Here is a 14,649-nt window from a genome sequence, read left to right as displayed (position 1 = left end):
TGGCAGTGCGCCTAATGGTTTTGTTTTAAATTATTGTATAACATTGTCAGAGTCAGTCATATCATAACATAAGAACTAAAACAACTTAGTAGAATTCAATGGTTTTATTGCTGTTATAAACCATTTCAAGCCTCTGCTTGGGCTTGCAGTCTCTTGATGAAGGATTCCTTCTTCTGCTTGATCCTGTTCTTCCTCTCAGCCAGGGTCAGCTTACGCTTGTTCCAGCGCTTCTGCTTGGCAGGGTCCTTCTTCTCCTTCTTCTTGTATGATGGGTCGGTACGGATAGCTTCATGTGCCTTTTTGTAGATGGTCTCAACCTATTGGTAAAACAAGAGATTAGCAAAAGAACTCTGAAAGAAGGCAAATAAAATTAAAGAATTTTATTTGTCGCAGCACATGATTAGTTTCCATTATAAAATGAAACGTTTTCTGAACATGTACTACTTTTGAAATGTTGTCCGGTTTCGACACTAACCATACGTTTGAGTATGACCAGCAATTTGATCGGACGTAATCAGTATTTTAAAATATGAATTAATGTTAAACTTACAGCATCAGCAACAACACCGACTTTAATGTATTTGCCAAACTGTCTCTTGAAGGAGTCCTCATCTTCTTGTTCTAGGTTGCGCATGTATTCTGCTACATGAAGACCAAAGATGTGTGCTCTGTAAATAGATTATAATTATAGCTAATGAATAGTATGTAACTACCTAATAGAAATAAGTACAGCAGACAAATTTTATGTTATCAAAACCGGTTCAAAAACATTTGCAATGTTTTTTGACAACCAATAGCTTTGCTAATTAATGTTGCTCCTATCGGGCTGACCGATTAATAGACATCCTATTAGTCGGTGGATGAATGGAGCATCATGAAATTAAATTCAATAAAATAACAACCGTAATACCTGTGAACTTCAGCATTGAATTTCTTTGCTTCTGCATCATAGCCTGGGAATCTCTTGATGGAGTGTGGTACATTTAGGCCTCCATCAACTGCTCCTTTCATAGCTCCAAACACACGGGCTCCGGTGGTGGTACGTGCTAGACCGACATCTAGGTAACATCTAAAAAAGAAGAATACTTATTAGAAATATGATATAAGTAATCAACAAAACACCATCAGGGTTTTGTGAAGTATATTCAGTAGATTACACAACAACATTTTTTAAGACATATTGTACGTATGCTTTCAGTCCGCCCGTAATCATTTCATCATTTAAAACTTATTATATGTTCTACTATTTAGATTAGATATAGAACTGTTGGCATTTCTAAGAATTGAAACAATGGCTACCTGAATGCACCTGGGCCATTGTCTACAGGTTCTACGTTGTATTCGTCGCCAGTAACTTCAGTGGCACCAGTGTACAGGGTATCAAGGCCGAGTCTCTGCAGCAGACGTCGAGCCAGCAACAATCCGGTGCAATAGGCAGCAGCATAGTTTGTAAGACCAACCTGCAAGTGTAATGAATTTTATAATTATTTGTTTTAAAGTTTCACTAACCATGAAATGAAAGAAACAAAGTTAAATCAGTATTGAACATATAACAACAGGATTTTATGAGTTTGTACGTCTCTTCAGACCGCCCGTTCAAAATCATCATTTTAGTTTATCTTAAAAACAAGTGCAGTGAAGTACACGCACCAGCTCTGAGCTACTAGTGTACATAAACAAACATAAATTTGCAAATTTAATATTGATCCAATAATTACCTTAACACCATAGCGTGGCAGTTCATGAGAGTAGGCAGCACAGACAATGTGATCTCCCTCAATGCGAGAGTATGCTACCTGGCAGGTCACATCTTTGTTTGAAAGACGGACAATCAGCCGGTATTTGGGTGTATTGTATTTGTTCTTGTCCTGAAATAATTACACAAGTCTTAACATATTTTGTAACACACAATCAAGTTCAAAGTAATGTGTTCTATAAATTACATCAAAATCAGAGACACTTTATAATCATGAACACTTCAGTTGATAGCAGATTGGAATATAACAGTGCACATAGAACATGGCAATGCACATCCTCACTGCCTCTTCTGAAGCATCAGATGACGCGCATGTGTCGGTTTTTCATCATTTATCTAGAGTAGGTAGGGATTTATCAGAGGTTGAATGTTGAAAATTTGATTTGAATGATACTCATACCAGTCTGGTAAAAATCTTCCAGAGATATTGAGAACTTAGTTTACTAGGCATGATCAAGATCAAAGTAATAGGTAATAATGATAATATATAGTATATCTACATACCTGGACGGTCAAGCGCTTGCGGGCATAGTAGTCTGTTTTACCCTCACGACGCCTCCTGAACTTGACTTGGTACCTCTTGAAGTACTGCTTGTTCTTCACAACTTTCACGAAACCCTAAAAACAAATTACATTCGTAAATAAAAAAAGCCTTGTTGCTTTCAAACAAAAACTATTGAGAAGGTTATCAGAGACACTTTATAATCATGAACGCTAAAGTCGACAACAGATCGAAATATAACAATGCACATAGAACATGGCAAAGCACATCCTCACTGCCTCTTCTAAAGCATCAGATGACGCGCATGTGTCGGTTTTTCATCATTTAGGTTAGGTACCTAGTCCTTGACGCTTAGGTTATATTTTCATGTTTCAATACGAATTGCTATAATGCACTTTAATGCAAGCATTGGTATTGCAGTTTACCGTAGTATTATATTTTTAAGCAAAGTTGTCACTAAGCAATTAGAAAACACTAGCTTCAAGGGAAAGGAACGATTTGACACGACCGATACAACATACATCTGTAAATTAATTTAACATCACATCACCGTTTCATAAACATATGTTATTATGTATCATATTATTAGGTGCACTTAACACTTGTAAATTTATTTTCAGTAAAATGTCTCACCATTTTCACTAATAAATTCAGACAAAATTACGGCCCGGCGGCCAAGTACGAAACCACCGGAAAAAGGAGATATTTCTTTTTTTTTATAACTTAGGTGTTGCCAGAACTTAAAATGTGACATATACCATAAATAAAGCCAGCTATACATTCCCCAACTTTTACTGGACGTTCACACTTGTAACTCTTCTTGGGATAGGACAGCGCATACGTATATTTCGTCGTTTTTGTAAATTCATGCATGTTCAAAAGAAAACGTGAAGCTCTGTTAGGCCTAACAAAAAAAAATACCGTGAAAACTTCAACAGATCTGATTTTGTTGTTAAATATCGACTTAACTTTATCGACTTGTAATCGAATATTTATATGTCATACATCCCTAGTTAATGCTGCTATTTCGATATAGCAACCCCAATGTTAAACTTGACAAACTCTTCGTTATGGCTTCCTCCTATTCATATCCTGAATTATTTTTGGCGGGTTTTATATTTACTTTGCCCTTTCTATACGAAAAAAGTAATGTTTTTCGATATTATTTAAAGTTTTTCCTTTATTATGCATTCGTATTGATAACTTGCACTGTTTTGTTACCAGTAGTGTTATTATATCCTCGCGATGTTACAAACCTAATGTAAGTTATCGATTATTTTTTTTAATCTTGATACGTCGTTCTAAAATTATTTGTCCTGAGAATTGTTACAATAAACTATGCTCTTGTCTTTGTTTACAGCGTTGCTTCCAGATTTTGTCGTTATGCGTCGTATATAGTTGGAATAGAATGGGAGTTGCGGGGATTGGAACATTGGGATAATGAAGAATGCTACATTGTAATATCCAACCACCAGAGCTCTTTAGATATATTAGGTAAATATTCTTTATCTGTATAAAAAAACCTTCTAAAGTTAAAAAAACTTTTTTAAATATTTTTCTTTACATTTATTAGGCATGTTTGAGATGTGGCCACGTATGAAACGCTGTACAGTAGTAGCGAAGAGACCTTTAATGTTTGCTGGGTCCTTTGGCTTTGGTGCTTGGCTATCAGGGCTGGTGTTTATAGATCGTCTAAAAACTGATAAAGCTCGAAAACTCATGAGAGAAGCTACAGACCGAGTCATACAGGAAAAGGTATGTTATGTTTTGCCTAATGAACATTATTCATAAAGTGTTTTTCCACTTATATTTTTTTCCTCTATTACAGACTAAGTTGTGGGTATTTCCTGAAGGAGCAAGATTTAATAAAGGCAGTATACAGCCTTTTAAGAAAGGTGCTTTTTACCTAGCTATTGATGCACAGATTCCTATAATGCCTGTTGTCTTTAGTCAATATTATTTTCTTGACAGTGAGACCAAGACATTTGAACCAGGTAATAATGAACATTTGGTTATCAAAACATAACTATGTAAGTGAAATGAAACATCAACCCAGTAACATTTATTAAAAAAAAAATATCTATATTTTTATTTTGCAGGAAAAGTAGTAATTACTACATTACCTCCTATATCAACAAAGGGAATGACCCGTGATGATCTGGAAACTCTGTCAGACATGGCTCGCCAGCAAATGATTGAAGTCTTCAATGAGAGCTCTAAGGATCTTGTTATGCAGAGAAAAATCGCTCTATAATTTGGAACCAAAATTAAGTATCACTTGCATTGCTAGTCCAAAGAAACCAAAGTTATGTTAAAAAATACTGAATCTCTAATTTACATAATTTTAGGTTATTGTTGTAAGCTGATGTGTTAGAGGCATATTGGAACACCTCAATCCACAAGGATATTTAGTTGTTATTATTTATTTGACTTTTAAAATAGTTGTCAGTGAATTCAAATTATGTACATTAATACTGAGAACTATTGTAATGTGATCGAGCTTATGAGCTCTAAGTACTTAGATTTTCTAAGACCTACTATAATAGTCACATACCCATGCCACATTTACCTACCTATTAGATAAGAGAGGGATTGAAAAGAAGCTATAAATAAAAACTTTTATTATAAGATTAAATTATTTATTTGGCTAAGCCAATAAATCTTATTGTTTGGGCTGTGTCTAAAGTTAGGTAGTAAGTGTCTTGAATTGTGAGGTTGTGAGTTGGCGTGTTTTGGACTTTTGCATATTTATATTGTCTGGTTATAATATTGGATGCCAAGAATGTTATCTGTTCATCAATACTGACTGTCTGATAATATTCCATGCAATATAAATGCAGAAATGTTTGATTTTCAATCGTTTTCTACAACAGATCCACTCAGGCCCAGGAATCAGAATTCAGAATTTATTGAAATAGTGAAACACAAAGATTAATTTTCACTAACAAGAAAATGGCACCCGGTAGGGTAGGATAGAATTGCGATACCTACTTAAATTATATAAACTGTATATACTTTGTTAAAGATATTAAAACAAATTATTTCTTAGTTGGAATTTACTTTCTCTTAAATAATGGATGGATCTCATACACTTATAACTTATTTTTATATTGTGTTATAGTAAACTGTGTTAAGTTTCTCAGTAATCTGGATGTATCTTAATTGTTATTGCAATTGTGAAACACACCTGATGTGACATGTTGTACTTTAGTCCATCTAGTCTACTACTTCCAGATATGGTCATGCCATGAGTTTTTGTATACTTCCTTTATTTTATTGTATTGCTCTTTTTGATTAGCGTATAATATTCGTTTTGTAAACAATGCATACCTACTATATGTATATGAAAAGTAACATAATAGTGCATGTCCACTATACATAGGTACTACGTACAATAGCAATATTTATAAAAACCAGCATTACAAGTACAAGGTCATATTTCTTGTTACAATTTGCCGATAGTGTATATTGTACATTTAATATTATTTTACATAAGTATATTGAACAGAGAATCTCATAGCTTGTAGCATTTTTTGCGAAACTTAAGAAATAAATAATAAAAAGGATTTATAATTTTAATTTCAACTCACAAGTTAATATCAGTTTTAATCATTCCAACTTTCACCCCAGCCATCATTCTCTTCTACTCCTTCATTTGGGACGAAGTTCAATTTACTACTGAAGTCAGAATCTACTTGAGCAAGAGTCACAACCGCTGGCTTTTCTATAACAGGTTTCATATCGGCAAAGAAGTCAAATTCATCTCCATTTTTCTTAGAACTATCAACTTTTTGGTTTTTTATGTCTAATTCTGAAATGTCTACCATATTTTTCTTTGCCTGTATTGCAGCTTTTTGCAAAAGGGCTGTTTTTTTGTCAGATTGTTCCTTCAGGTTACTGACACTATGTGGAGTGTTATTAATTTCGATAGGTTCTACTGCAATCACCTCTTCTTTTTCAAGACTTTGTAGAAAAGGTAGTACTGGTGCTGTTGATGTCTGATTGTTACTATTGTCCCAATCACTCCAGTCCTCTTCACTTTCCCCAGTATTGTTTCTTTTAGTTTCAGTTGTTATAATATATTTTTCTTCAACTGATTCCCCACCTACAGGGGATGGTCTTTCATTTAATAAGTTTTTATCAAATGAAGAGTTATCTACTTCATTTTGCTCATAACTGTCTTCAGAGCAATGGAAATCTCGTAATGATTTTGTTGCCAAAAATCCATTTTCTTCCTTAGGTACATTACTTGATAATACTAAATTCGATTTTGGATTTGGTCTTCCATCAGTAAATAACTTGGATCTCTTACCACCAATAACAGTGTCAGCTCCTAGTATGGGTACTAATTCACTCAAGCATATCAGAGTTGATGCCACCAAGTTGTCATCAGTATCTTTGATCCCAAGAAGCAACTGAAATGAGAAGAAATATTTAAATTCCTTTATTTTATATGAGAATTCTAAGCAAGTTACTAGGTAACCTACCTCTGGCAAAATGTGCTGTGACAGTTCTTCATGTGAAAACATATGCACAAATTTAGAAAAGTGCGTCAACAATAGCATTCGTATTTGTGTGTCCCGCACAGCAAACAACTGCATCAACCTTGGTTTCACATGTTCCTTATATACAGATATACTAAAGAACCCTGAGTGCTCTGCATTCTGTGATCTTTCTGCAAATAATTTAAATTGAAGAATACAGTAAACCACTAAATGTAATAAAATAGTTATGAAGTTTTTAAATAATTGAATAGTACCATTTTTAGGTTTTAAAATAAATGGTATGACATCCTTCCTGGCTGTTTGGTCCAACATTGTGAGTCTGGATAGGAGCAAACCTCCTAGTTGCTTAGCTACAGTCTCTTCATCATAGCATTTTAAAGTATCCAAAATGTTTGTGAAGAAATCACATCTTTCTTCCTCAGATTTAAGTGGCAGGAAATTGAGGAACTTGTATATGGTGATGAATTCATGATTGAAGAAATTGTGTTGAAGCACTTCTGAGAGTTTAGGTCTTTTGACAGGGTTAGTGTGCTGGAGCATGTCTCTACAATATGTTTTAAATTCTCTTAAATATGGTACTTCATCTGAAACAAATGGTTTACATTGTTACAAGAAAGTTGACAAAATAAAGTATGATAATACTTAACTACTATCTTAATAATTAATGGTACCATCTTTATGTCCTTTAAATGCATCTTCTACTAAAACAGCAAATCCATATTGGTCCACCTTAGATACATTATCATATGATTCCTCATTTGGGTCAACAGCTTTGTCATATCTAAAAGAAGAGAAGCAATTTTAACATTATCATATTCATTACAAATTTTAACAACAAAATATTATTAACAACAAAGCCCAAAGTAACATATTTATTGTTGTGACTGTACCTGTGTATCCTTGCTTGTTTCAAATAGCCAGGTGTGAGCTCGGTAAAAGCACACAAATATTCCAAACCACCCAGTTTCCACTGACCATCCCCTGTTACATATATTGCTGAAATACTAACATTATTATGTGACATGCCAGCCTGTAAGGAAATTTGAATATTATTATGAACATTGTAATAAATTAAATATACCTATATTCACTATGGTGCTGATTCCAGCAGACTTCTCTTAATTTTATTTTAAGTTGTACTTTCATTTCTTATCTGCCTAAAAGGAAAGGGAGAAGAAGTAATTGATAGGCTAAAAATTTGTGTAACACACATCAAGTTTAGGCAGAAATCTTCAACCATCCTGATTTGTTTGGTTGTTTCATCACTCATGCATTTTAAAATTAACAGCTGTCAATCACATGTCCCTTTTCTTTCTTTGTCCTTTTCTTTCTTTTCCTTTACATTAGATAAGAAAATGACAGGTATAACAAAATTAAGTAACTGGTGGAATCGGCACAAATGTAGTTTATTTTACTGACCTGTTCATGGAGAAATACAAGTGCCCTCAATATATTATTTAATCCAATACAAAGTTGTAGGGGTGTCTGTGAATTTAAAATATGTGACAGTGGCTGCACATATTCTGTAGCTAAATGGAGAGTGGACCTTTGCTGCCAAGCTGATATATATCGAATTATACATGGATGGCGATACTTCAACAGGTTCTAAGGACAATCAATTATTTAATTACGTAAGTATTAAGCGACGTGTATAATTAAAAAATAATTGCCTATGAAAATAAAGCAGTAATAAACCATGTGAACTTACATTGGAAAACTTCTCTAATGGGGAAGTTATTGTCCATAAGGGCCCAGGTACGGCTTGTCCTTTAAATACGGAAACTGAACCATCACCTTTGAGACTGAAATATCTACAACTATCCTTTATTGTGGCTTGATAATGAGTCCAAAAATCCGATATATCTGTTGCTTTTTCTTCTATCTCCAGACCGCTCAACTGAGAACCTTCGTTGCCCATCATGTAGGATAGATGTCTTAATTTAACATTCTCTGTTTATATTAAAATTTAAGAAGTCTATAGAAGTAATTTATTAAAATACAATCCCAAAGTAAAAGGAAGTTAGTGACGTGTGACGTAAATAACACTTAAATTGACATTGACATAATATTGATTTACCACCTGACATTGACATGTAAAGGTACATTTGTGAAAGAGGATATAATCGTTTGTCTGGTTGAGTCGCACAATGTAAAACGCCATACGAGTGAAGTGAAGAAAAAAGATTCACTTAATTATGAAATTCATTTAATAAAAATAATGACCAAAATAATGGTTAAAATACAGTACTTAAAAAATAAACGTAAACCTTCCTCCATAAATATACAAAAAAAAATAGTTTCCATCGCATCGATCATCGATGTCGTTTTCGACTATTTGATTCAGGGAAAATGGCATCCACTTTATTGAAAAAGGCTATTTTGTCTAATCCAAATTCTCTTCGTAAATCTGTAGGCATATTTTGCAATGCTTCGCGAAACCGTAAGGAACATTTTTTAGCAGATTTTTATCGTAACCTGCGCCTTCCCAATTCAATGTTATGATTGTTACGTCACTTTTTAGATTGGAACTATCAATACAAACCTGGTCCATACCCAAGAACCCCGGAAGAACGCGCTGCAGCGGCGAAGAAATATGGAATGACACCTGAAGAGTATCAGCCCCATCCAGAGTATATGGGTTATGGAGACTACCCGAAGTTGCCTGATATTGGCGCTGACTCCAAGGATCCACATTACCCCTACGATATGCCTGAGCTTAAAAGGAATTTCAATGAGCCCGTGAGTAAGAAATATACACAGTTAATCAAACAATATATTTTTAATTACATGTATAGTCGGGAGGAAAAAGGGTAACTTATTAAGACACAATAAACATTGACTTATCATTACCATGGTATTACTTTAATAATGTTATTTTGATTTCAGATGCATGCTAGGTCTGAGATCATTGGTGAAGACCGCTGTGATATTAGCATGAGACCAAGATTCCCATTATGGTACCAGTGGACATGGTTCTTGGGAGTTATTGGAGGGTCATTCGCCTTGTTCTTTTATTTAGAGGACTTCAAAATGGGTAGGCCTGTATTGTACAAACAGTTCCCACGAGATGCTCCTCACTACCTTTTTGAGCCGAGGGAGGAGCATTAACTTATTTTAATTTTGTGCTTTAGCAATTGTAAATTAAAAATTAGTTCAATAAAATGTTTATTTAAATGATGTGTTTTAATATGTAAAATATTAGCAGGAGGCTAAATGAAATAAGAATGAAAGTGAAAGAAAATATTCCCCTTATCAAAAATACTACTGAGAACTTTCCAATTTAATGCATAGCATATTAGAGTAAATAAACACATTGAAACAATTTAAAAATTATCTTTGAAAGTGTATGTATGTAGTAAGTACTAAATGAGCTTGGCTCAAACAATTCCTAGCATGGGTTCAGAAATACATGTGCCAATGATACAATGGGGAGAGAGGAGTGTTATGGTAGTTAAAGAAAAATATCTGCTCTACTAAAATATCTCCGTCTTGCCTTATGGAAATTGCCTTCTTTCTTACAGCTTCGAAATGCTATTCTATATTAAACCACTACCTATGTAATGCTTTACAAAAATTCAGGTCAGATAATAAAACAAGAAAGATTAAATTATCCTTATTTATTTATAGATACTAGTAAAGTATTCATCTTCTAAGTCATACAGATCTGCAGCAATGTCATCCCGTAATGACATGAGTTTTTGATCACACTCCTGTTGTTTGGTACGGAACAGCTTGGAGTTCTGTGTTATAGCCTCATTGACTGAAGGGAAGTCATTCAGAATTAGATACTGTTTTATATCTGACACTAACTTCATGAGCGATTCACCTGCCCTAACTGGAACAAAATAAGTTTGTTTTGGTTATACAATCATATTTAAAATCCATACATTAAACACAAAATAATCAAGAATTTACCAATGTTTGCTGCTCTGACTTGCATTTCAAAAGTATCTTGTTCTATCTGCGTCATTCTGTTCAATTGTGATTCATTTTCTCCTTTGGCTAGTTTGATTATTTCTGAAAACAATAAAACATTTAGTTGCCAACATTACACTAGATTATTACACATTACACTAAATTACATTATTGTAATAATTAAAATTGTACTCCTTTATGAACTCTAACTATGACTGAGTAGAGACTACAATACATACAGAATAGCCAATGTAATTTCAAAATGCTTCAAAGGATACTGAAAACTAAAATGCTGAAATATTCTTTACCTTCAAAGTTTTCCAACATACTCTTTACATCTTCTTTTAAACGAGTAGTATAGGACTTTAGTAGCGCTTCTTTATTTTGTGGTAAATTCCTATGCATTCTGTTAATGATAATAAACTGGAAAATATACAAAATATAATACTTTTTAATACAAACAATCAGAGGACGGACAGCACAAGCCGAGAGAAATTGATTTTTGTCAATCTGACATTCTTTTTTTTAACTGTCAAACAAAACTAACTTTATTTTCAAGGATAGGCAAAAAGCTGCGATCGACACAGCCTTGTCTGAAGTTATAGAGATAGGTCCAGTACAGTTACAAGAATACACGGTGTACATTTGATAAAATTATTATTTATTATACAATCGATGTTTGTTATTATATTGTTTAGAATTTAGACTGAGATGTGAATCTAGCAAATTCTTTAAGTCGCAGTGCATTGATGTTGATGAATCCAGTACTATCTTCAGGAGAAAATCCACCTGCTATGTCCATTGACACCAAGTCCTTATTATACAAGCTGTTTGTGCTCTTCCTTGCCAAGATAGAAACTGTAATCAGAAATACCGTGATGTTAATAGGCGTTAACTAATGTATGTATGTTAATAAAAAGTAAACAATGTCTATCGATTTATACATACTTAATTAATAGTGTAGTGACTATTCATGATAAGTACCTGGTCTATCGTAAACGTACAAAACTGTTACTAACCATTTCCTTTAAAAATTTGAACAGTTACAGTTCCAGTAACAGATTCTTGAGACAGTTGAAGACATTTCCTTGTGTACTCGGCCTCGGGCGAAAACCAAAATCCGTTGTAGACAATATCAGCCATTTTGTCTTGAAGGTACTTTTTGGTTCTAAAAGGAAATGTGAAAGTTTAGCGTAAGTTAAATAAAAGCGAGTGCTAAAAGTTCGCTCGCTATACACATTATAGTAATCTAAAATCTTATATGTATATATCCAATCTAATCTAGCCTACAAGATCCCCATATATATAGATTTTTTTAGAAAGCTGTCATATGACAAATTTATGTAAACCTACCTCAGCACTTCTCTATCCAGAGCGTAAGCTTCCAAATCCATATGAGCAACATGGAGAATAGTTCCCGCTGGTGTTTCGTATAATCCTCGCGACTAAAATGGAAACCATACGAGATAAAACTCTTCGCAACTCGAATTTACTAAGTATATTAGTTTTAAAAGCTATAAGTCTTAATTTAGTATAATAAGTTTAATTCTAGGTAATAAATCGTTGACTAATTTGGCAATTCGTGATAATGTATACCTTTAAGCCTAGGAAACGATTTTCAACAATATCGATGCGTCCAACGCCATGCTGTCCTCCTAATTTGTTTAAAGTCTCGACAAGAGTCAATCGATCTGTTACAAATAGCGCCTTCTCTTGTCCACTTGGGATTTTGGCGGAAACAGGAACGCCTGAGAGTAATTAAAAAGGATTAATTAATTCACACAAAAAAAACATATGTAGCCTATATATGTCGCACTGCTGGGCACAGGCCTCCCCTTAATCAACCGGAGGGGGTGTGGAGCATACTCCACCACGCTGCTCCACTGCGGGTTGGTGGTAATTAATTCAAACAAAGGTTTTACATTTACGTACACAAATAAGATGTTGACTTCCAATAGATTCCCAGAGTGATCCGGCTCGTAGTCTAATCACTTTTCAGCTTTCGAGCCGGATACAGGAAAAAATATCATTGGTGAAACAGAAAATACTAGTTCGTACTTTTTGTTTAAATTTATATTACGTCTACAATGTAACTGAATATTTAATTTAAATTTAATATAAAATCGCAATTTATGGAGTTGCTTGTGTTGTGTATCATAGTTGTACGAAATCATAATAAATATTTTAGTTCACCTTTTTCGAAGTTTATATCAATAGTGCTGGGGTAGTCGTCAGTATGTTGGAGATCGCGTGTCATTTTATAAATTCCATTCGGAGGGATAGTAGCTGGGTCCTCTAGTACTCCAGACTCGTAGCTGTAATATTAAAGGAAGAGAGATAGGTGCGAAAAGGTTTGTTTTTTTATATTTGTTACTCAAAAACATACGAGTATTATAGCAAACCTTATGTGCATGATGTTTTCATCAGTAGACCACGGTTCTTTAGGCGTTGCTGATACTGGAATATTCTCCTTATTTGCAAATTCAATCAAGTCGCTTCGTCCTTGGAACCTTTCAAAAAACTCTGGCATACGCCACGGTGCGATCACCTACAATGACGATTTATCATTAGGTATTTAAAAAGATAAAAGTATATTACACAGATAGACCATACTACCTTCCCCTCAGGCCATAACGAGTAGACGCTCAGCTCGAATCGAACTTGATCATTACCTTTGCCAGTAGCTCCATGGGAAATATACCTAGAATGGTTAAATAATTACTAACAACGAATTCTTTAGCTTTAGGGGTGTTTTAAAAAAAATGTTGTTTCATTGCGCCCTAAATGACGAAAGTATAACCGCAAGAATGTATCATACGTATGTTATGGCATAGAATAAGAAATAAAAGGGTAAGGGTGCTTTCGCACTACTCCAGATCTTATCCGGGGCCTTATTTTTGAATCGCTCGCCTTTAACTTGCGTGCAAAAATATATACCTGTCTCATCTTGCAAATGACAAGTTCTGATGTGCTATGTGAAACGAGAATATATTTTCATACTCATTCCGAGTCCGTCAAAATGTCGGACTGATAACGGATCGAAAGTACCTATCCGTAGTAAGTACTGAGCACTACATCCGTCAACCGCTATCTTTAAGTCATTTTCTACTGTCAGTCATTCTCGGGGTCGGATCGGATAAGAATCAGATATAGGTAGTGAGAAAACGCACTAACAGTAAAGCATTATTGTATAACTTTGTGATATGCAAATAAAAAACAATCAGGTTGGTTATGTAGGTGTCATGCTAACTTAGCTCCCAGTTTCTTAGCAGCGTTGACTATGCCGACAGATATGCAAGGCCGCGCCAGTGATGTGCCCAGGTAGTACCGACTCTCATATACGAGGCCCATTTGCACTGCCGGTAACATATATGTACTCACGAACTCCTTACGAAGATCTTCCACGATCACCTGGTAGAACATAACTATTATTGCCCACAGTTAACGTAGCATGATTAGGATGGCAACAGGACAGAAATATAGTAGATCGGCTAGGGCGAAAGAGACGAGAAATATGTCACTCTAATCAAAGGGCATAGCTCGTTTACTCACGTCTTTGGCTCCTATGGCTTTGGCCTTCAGTTTCGCTTTGGCAAAATCTTCCTGTTGACCAACATCTGCCATGTAGCAAACCACATCGTAGTTCTTTTGGATCAACCTGTTTGTAAAAGATTGGGTTTATTTCATTTTTATCTGCGCAACTAGACCGATTTGAATAGGAAATATTTACCATTTCAAAATACAACTGGTATCCAAACCACCGGAGTACGCGAGAATTACGAGATCTTTTGCCATCGTGATACCTCTACTGCGGTGCGTCTCAAAGTTTAATGATTTATATTTGCTCAACCGTCGATATCAGTCACAAGACTGATGATAACCTTAAGGTTAGGTTAAACAAAGAGTGATAGGGACTTATAAATATAATTTACCAATAATAATACAGGGTGTTAGTGACATCGTAGCGAAAA

General features: G+C 34.6%; 6 protein-coding genes across 6 annotated transcripts; 2 read left to right on the top strand and 4 right to left on the bottom strand.

The window, feature by feature from the left end:
- Positions 1–89: 89 nt before the first annotated feature.
- Positions 90–2,998, bottom strand: LOC126382201 (60S ribosomal protein L5). Its single transcript, XM_050031970.1, has 7 exons — positions 2,892–2,998; positions 2,261–2,374; positions 1,719–1,868; positions 1,300–1,460; positions 911–1,069; positions 551–668; positions 90–317 (listed from the first exon to the last, which is right to left on the bottom strand). The coding sequence occupies exons 1-7, from the start codon at positions 2,892–2,894 to the stop codon at positions 126–128; spliced, it is 897 nt and encodes a 298-aa protein (XP_049887927.1). The 5' UTR covers positions 2,895–2,998; the 3' UTR covers positions 90–125.
- Positions 2,999–3,327: 329 nt separating this feature from the next.
- LOC126382037 (1-acyl-sn-glycerol-3-phosphate acyltransferase alpha) lies at positions 3,328–5,824 on the top strand. Its single transcript, XM_050031724.1, has 5 exons — positions 3,328–3,519; positions 3,619–3,752; positions 3,832–4,013; positions 4,087–4,252; positions 4,358–5,824. Exons 1-5 carry the CDS (start codon positions 3,329–3,331, stop codon positions 4,510–4,512), a joined length of 828 nt encoding a protein of 275 aa, XP_049887681.1. The 5' UTR covers position 3,328; the 3' UTR covers positions 4,513–5,824.
- On the bottom strand, positions 5,820–8,803 carry LOC126382036 (protein-associating with the carboxyl-terminal domain of ezrin). Its single transcript, XM_050031723.1, has 7 exons — positions 8,472–8,803; positions 8,183–8,368; positions 7,654–7,793; positions 7,435–7,544; positions 7,018–7,347; positions 6,746–6,933; positions 5,820–6,673 (listed from the first exon to the last, which is right to left on the bottom strand). The coding sequence occupies exons 1-7, from the start codon at positions 8,682–8,684 to the stop codon at positions 5,864–5,866; spliced, it is 1,977 nt and encodes a 658-aa protein (XP_049887680.1). The 5' UTR covers positions 8,685–8,803; the 3' UTR covers positions 5,820–5,863.
- A 240-nt stretch (positions 8,804–9,043) lies between these two features.
- Positions 9,044–9,937, top strand: LOC126379629 (NADH dehydrogenase [ubiquinone] 1 beta subcomplex subunit 8, mitochondrial). Its single transcript, XM_050028465.1, has 3 exons — positions 9,044–9,203; positions 9,285–9,502; positions 9,650–9,937. Exons 1-3 carry the CDS (start codon positions 9,113–9,115, stop codon positions 9,869–9,871), a joined length of 531 nt encoding a protein of 176 aa, XP_049884422.1. The 5' UTR covers positions 9,044–9,112; the 3' UTR covers positions 9,872–9,937.
- A 428-nt stretch (positions 9,938–10,365) lies between these two features.
- LOC126381029 (mediator of RNA polymerase II transcription subunit 22) lies at positions 10,366–11,219 on the bottom strand. The gene is made up of 3 exons (XM_050030589.1): positions 10,987–11,219; positions 10,679–10,780; positions 10,366–10,598 (listed from the first exon to the last, which is right to left on the bottom strand). The coding sequence occupies exons 1-3, from the start codon at positions 11,081–11,083 to the stop codon at positions 10,381–10,383; spliced, it is 417 nt and encodes a 138-aa protein (XP_049886546.1). The 5' UTR covers positions 11,084–11,219; the 3' UTR covers positions 10,366–10,380.
- Positions 11,220–11,318: 99 nt separating this feature from the next.
- On the bottom strand, positions 11,319–14,551 carry LOC126380494 (argininosuccinate synthase). The gene is made up of 10 exons (XM_050029938.1): positions 14,409–14,551; positions 14,231–14,336; positions 13,929–14,089; positions 13,295–13,379; positions 13,081–13,226; positions 12,872–12,993; positions 12,275–12,426; positions 12,032–12,123; positions 11,698–11,846; positions 11,319–11,536 (listed from the first exon to the last, which is right to left on the bottom strand). The coding sequence occupies exons 1-10, from the start codon at positions 14,471–14,473 to the stop codon at positions 11,373–11,375; spliced, it is 1,242 nt and encodes a 413-aa protein (XP_049885895.1). The 5' UTR covers positions 14,474–14,551; the 3' UTR covers positions 11,319–11,372.
- Between the last annotated feature and the right edge of the window lie 98 nt (positions 14,552–14,649).

Source organism: Pectinophora gossypiella, chromosome 3, assembly GCF_024362695.1.
Source record: "Pectinophora gossypiella chromosome 3, ilPecGoss1.1, whole genome shotgun sequence".
Classification (NCBI taxonomy): Eukaryota; Metazoa; Arthropoda; class Insecta; order Lepidoptera; family Gelechiidae; genus Pectinophora; species Pectinophora gossypiella.
This window is presented reverse-complemented; position numbering and strand designations above follow the sequence as displayed.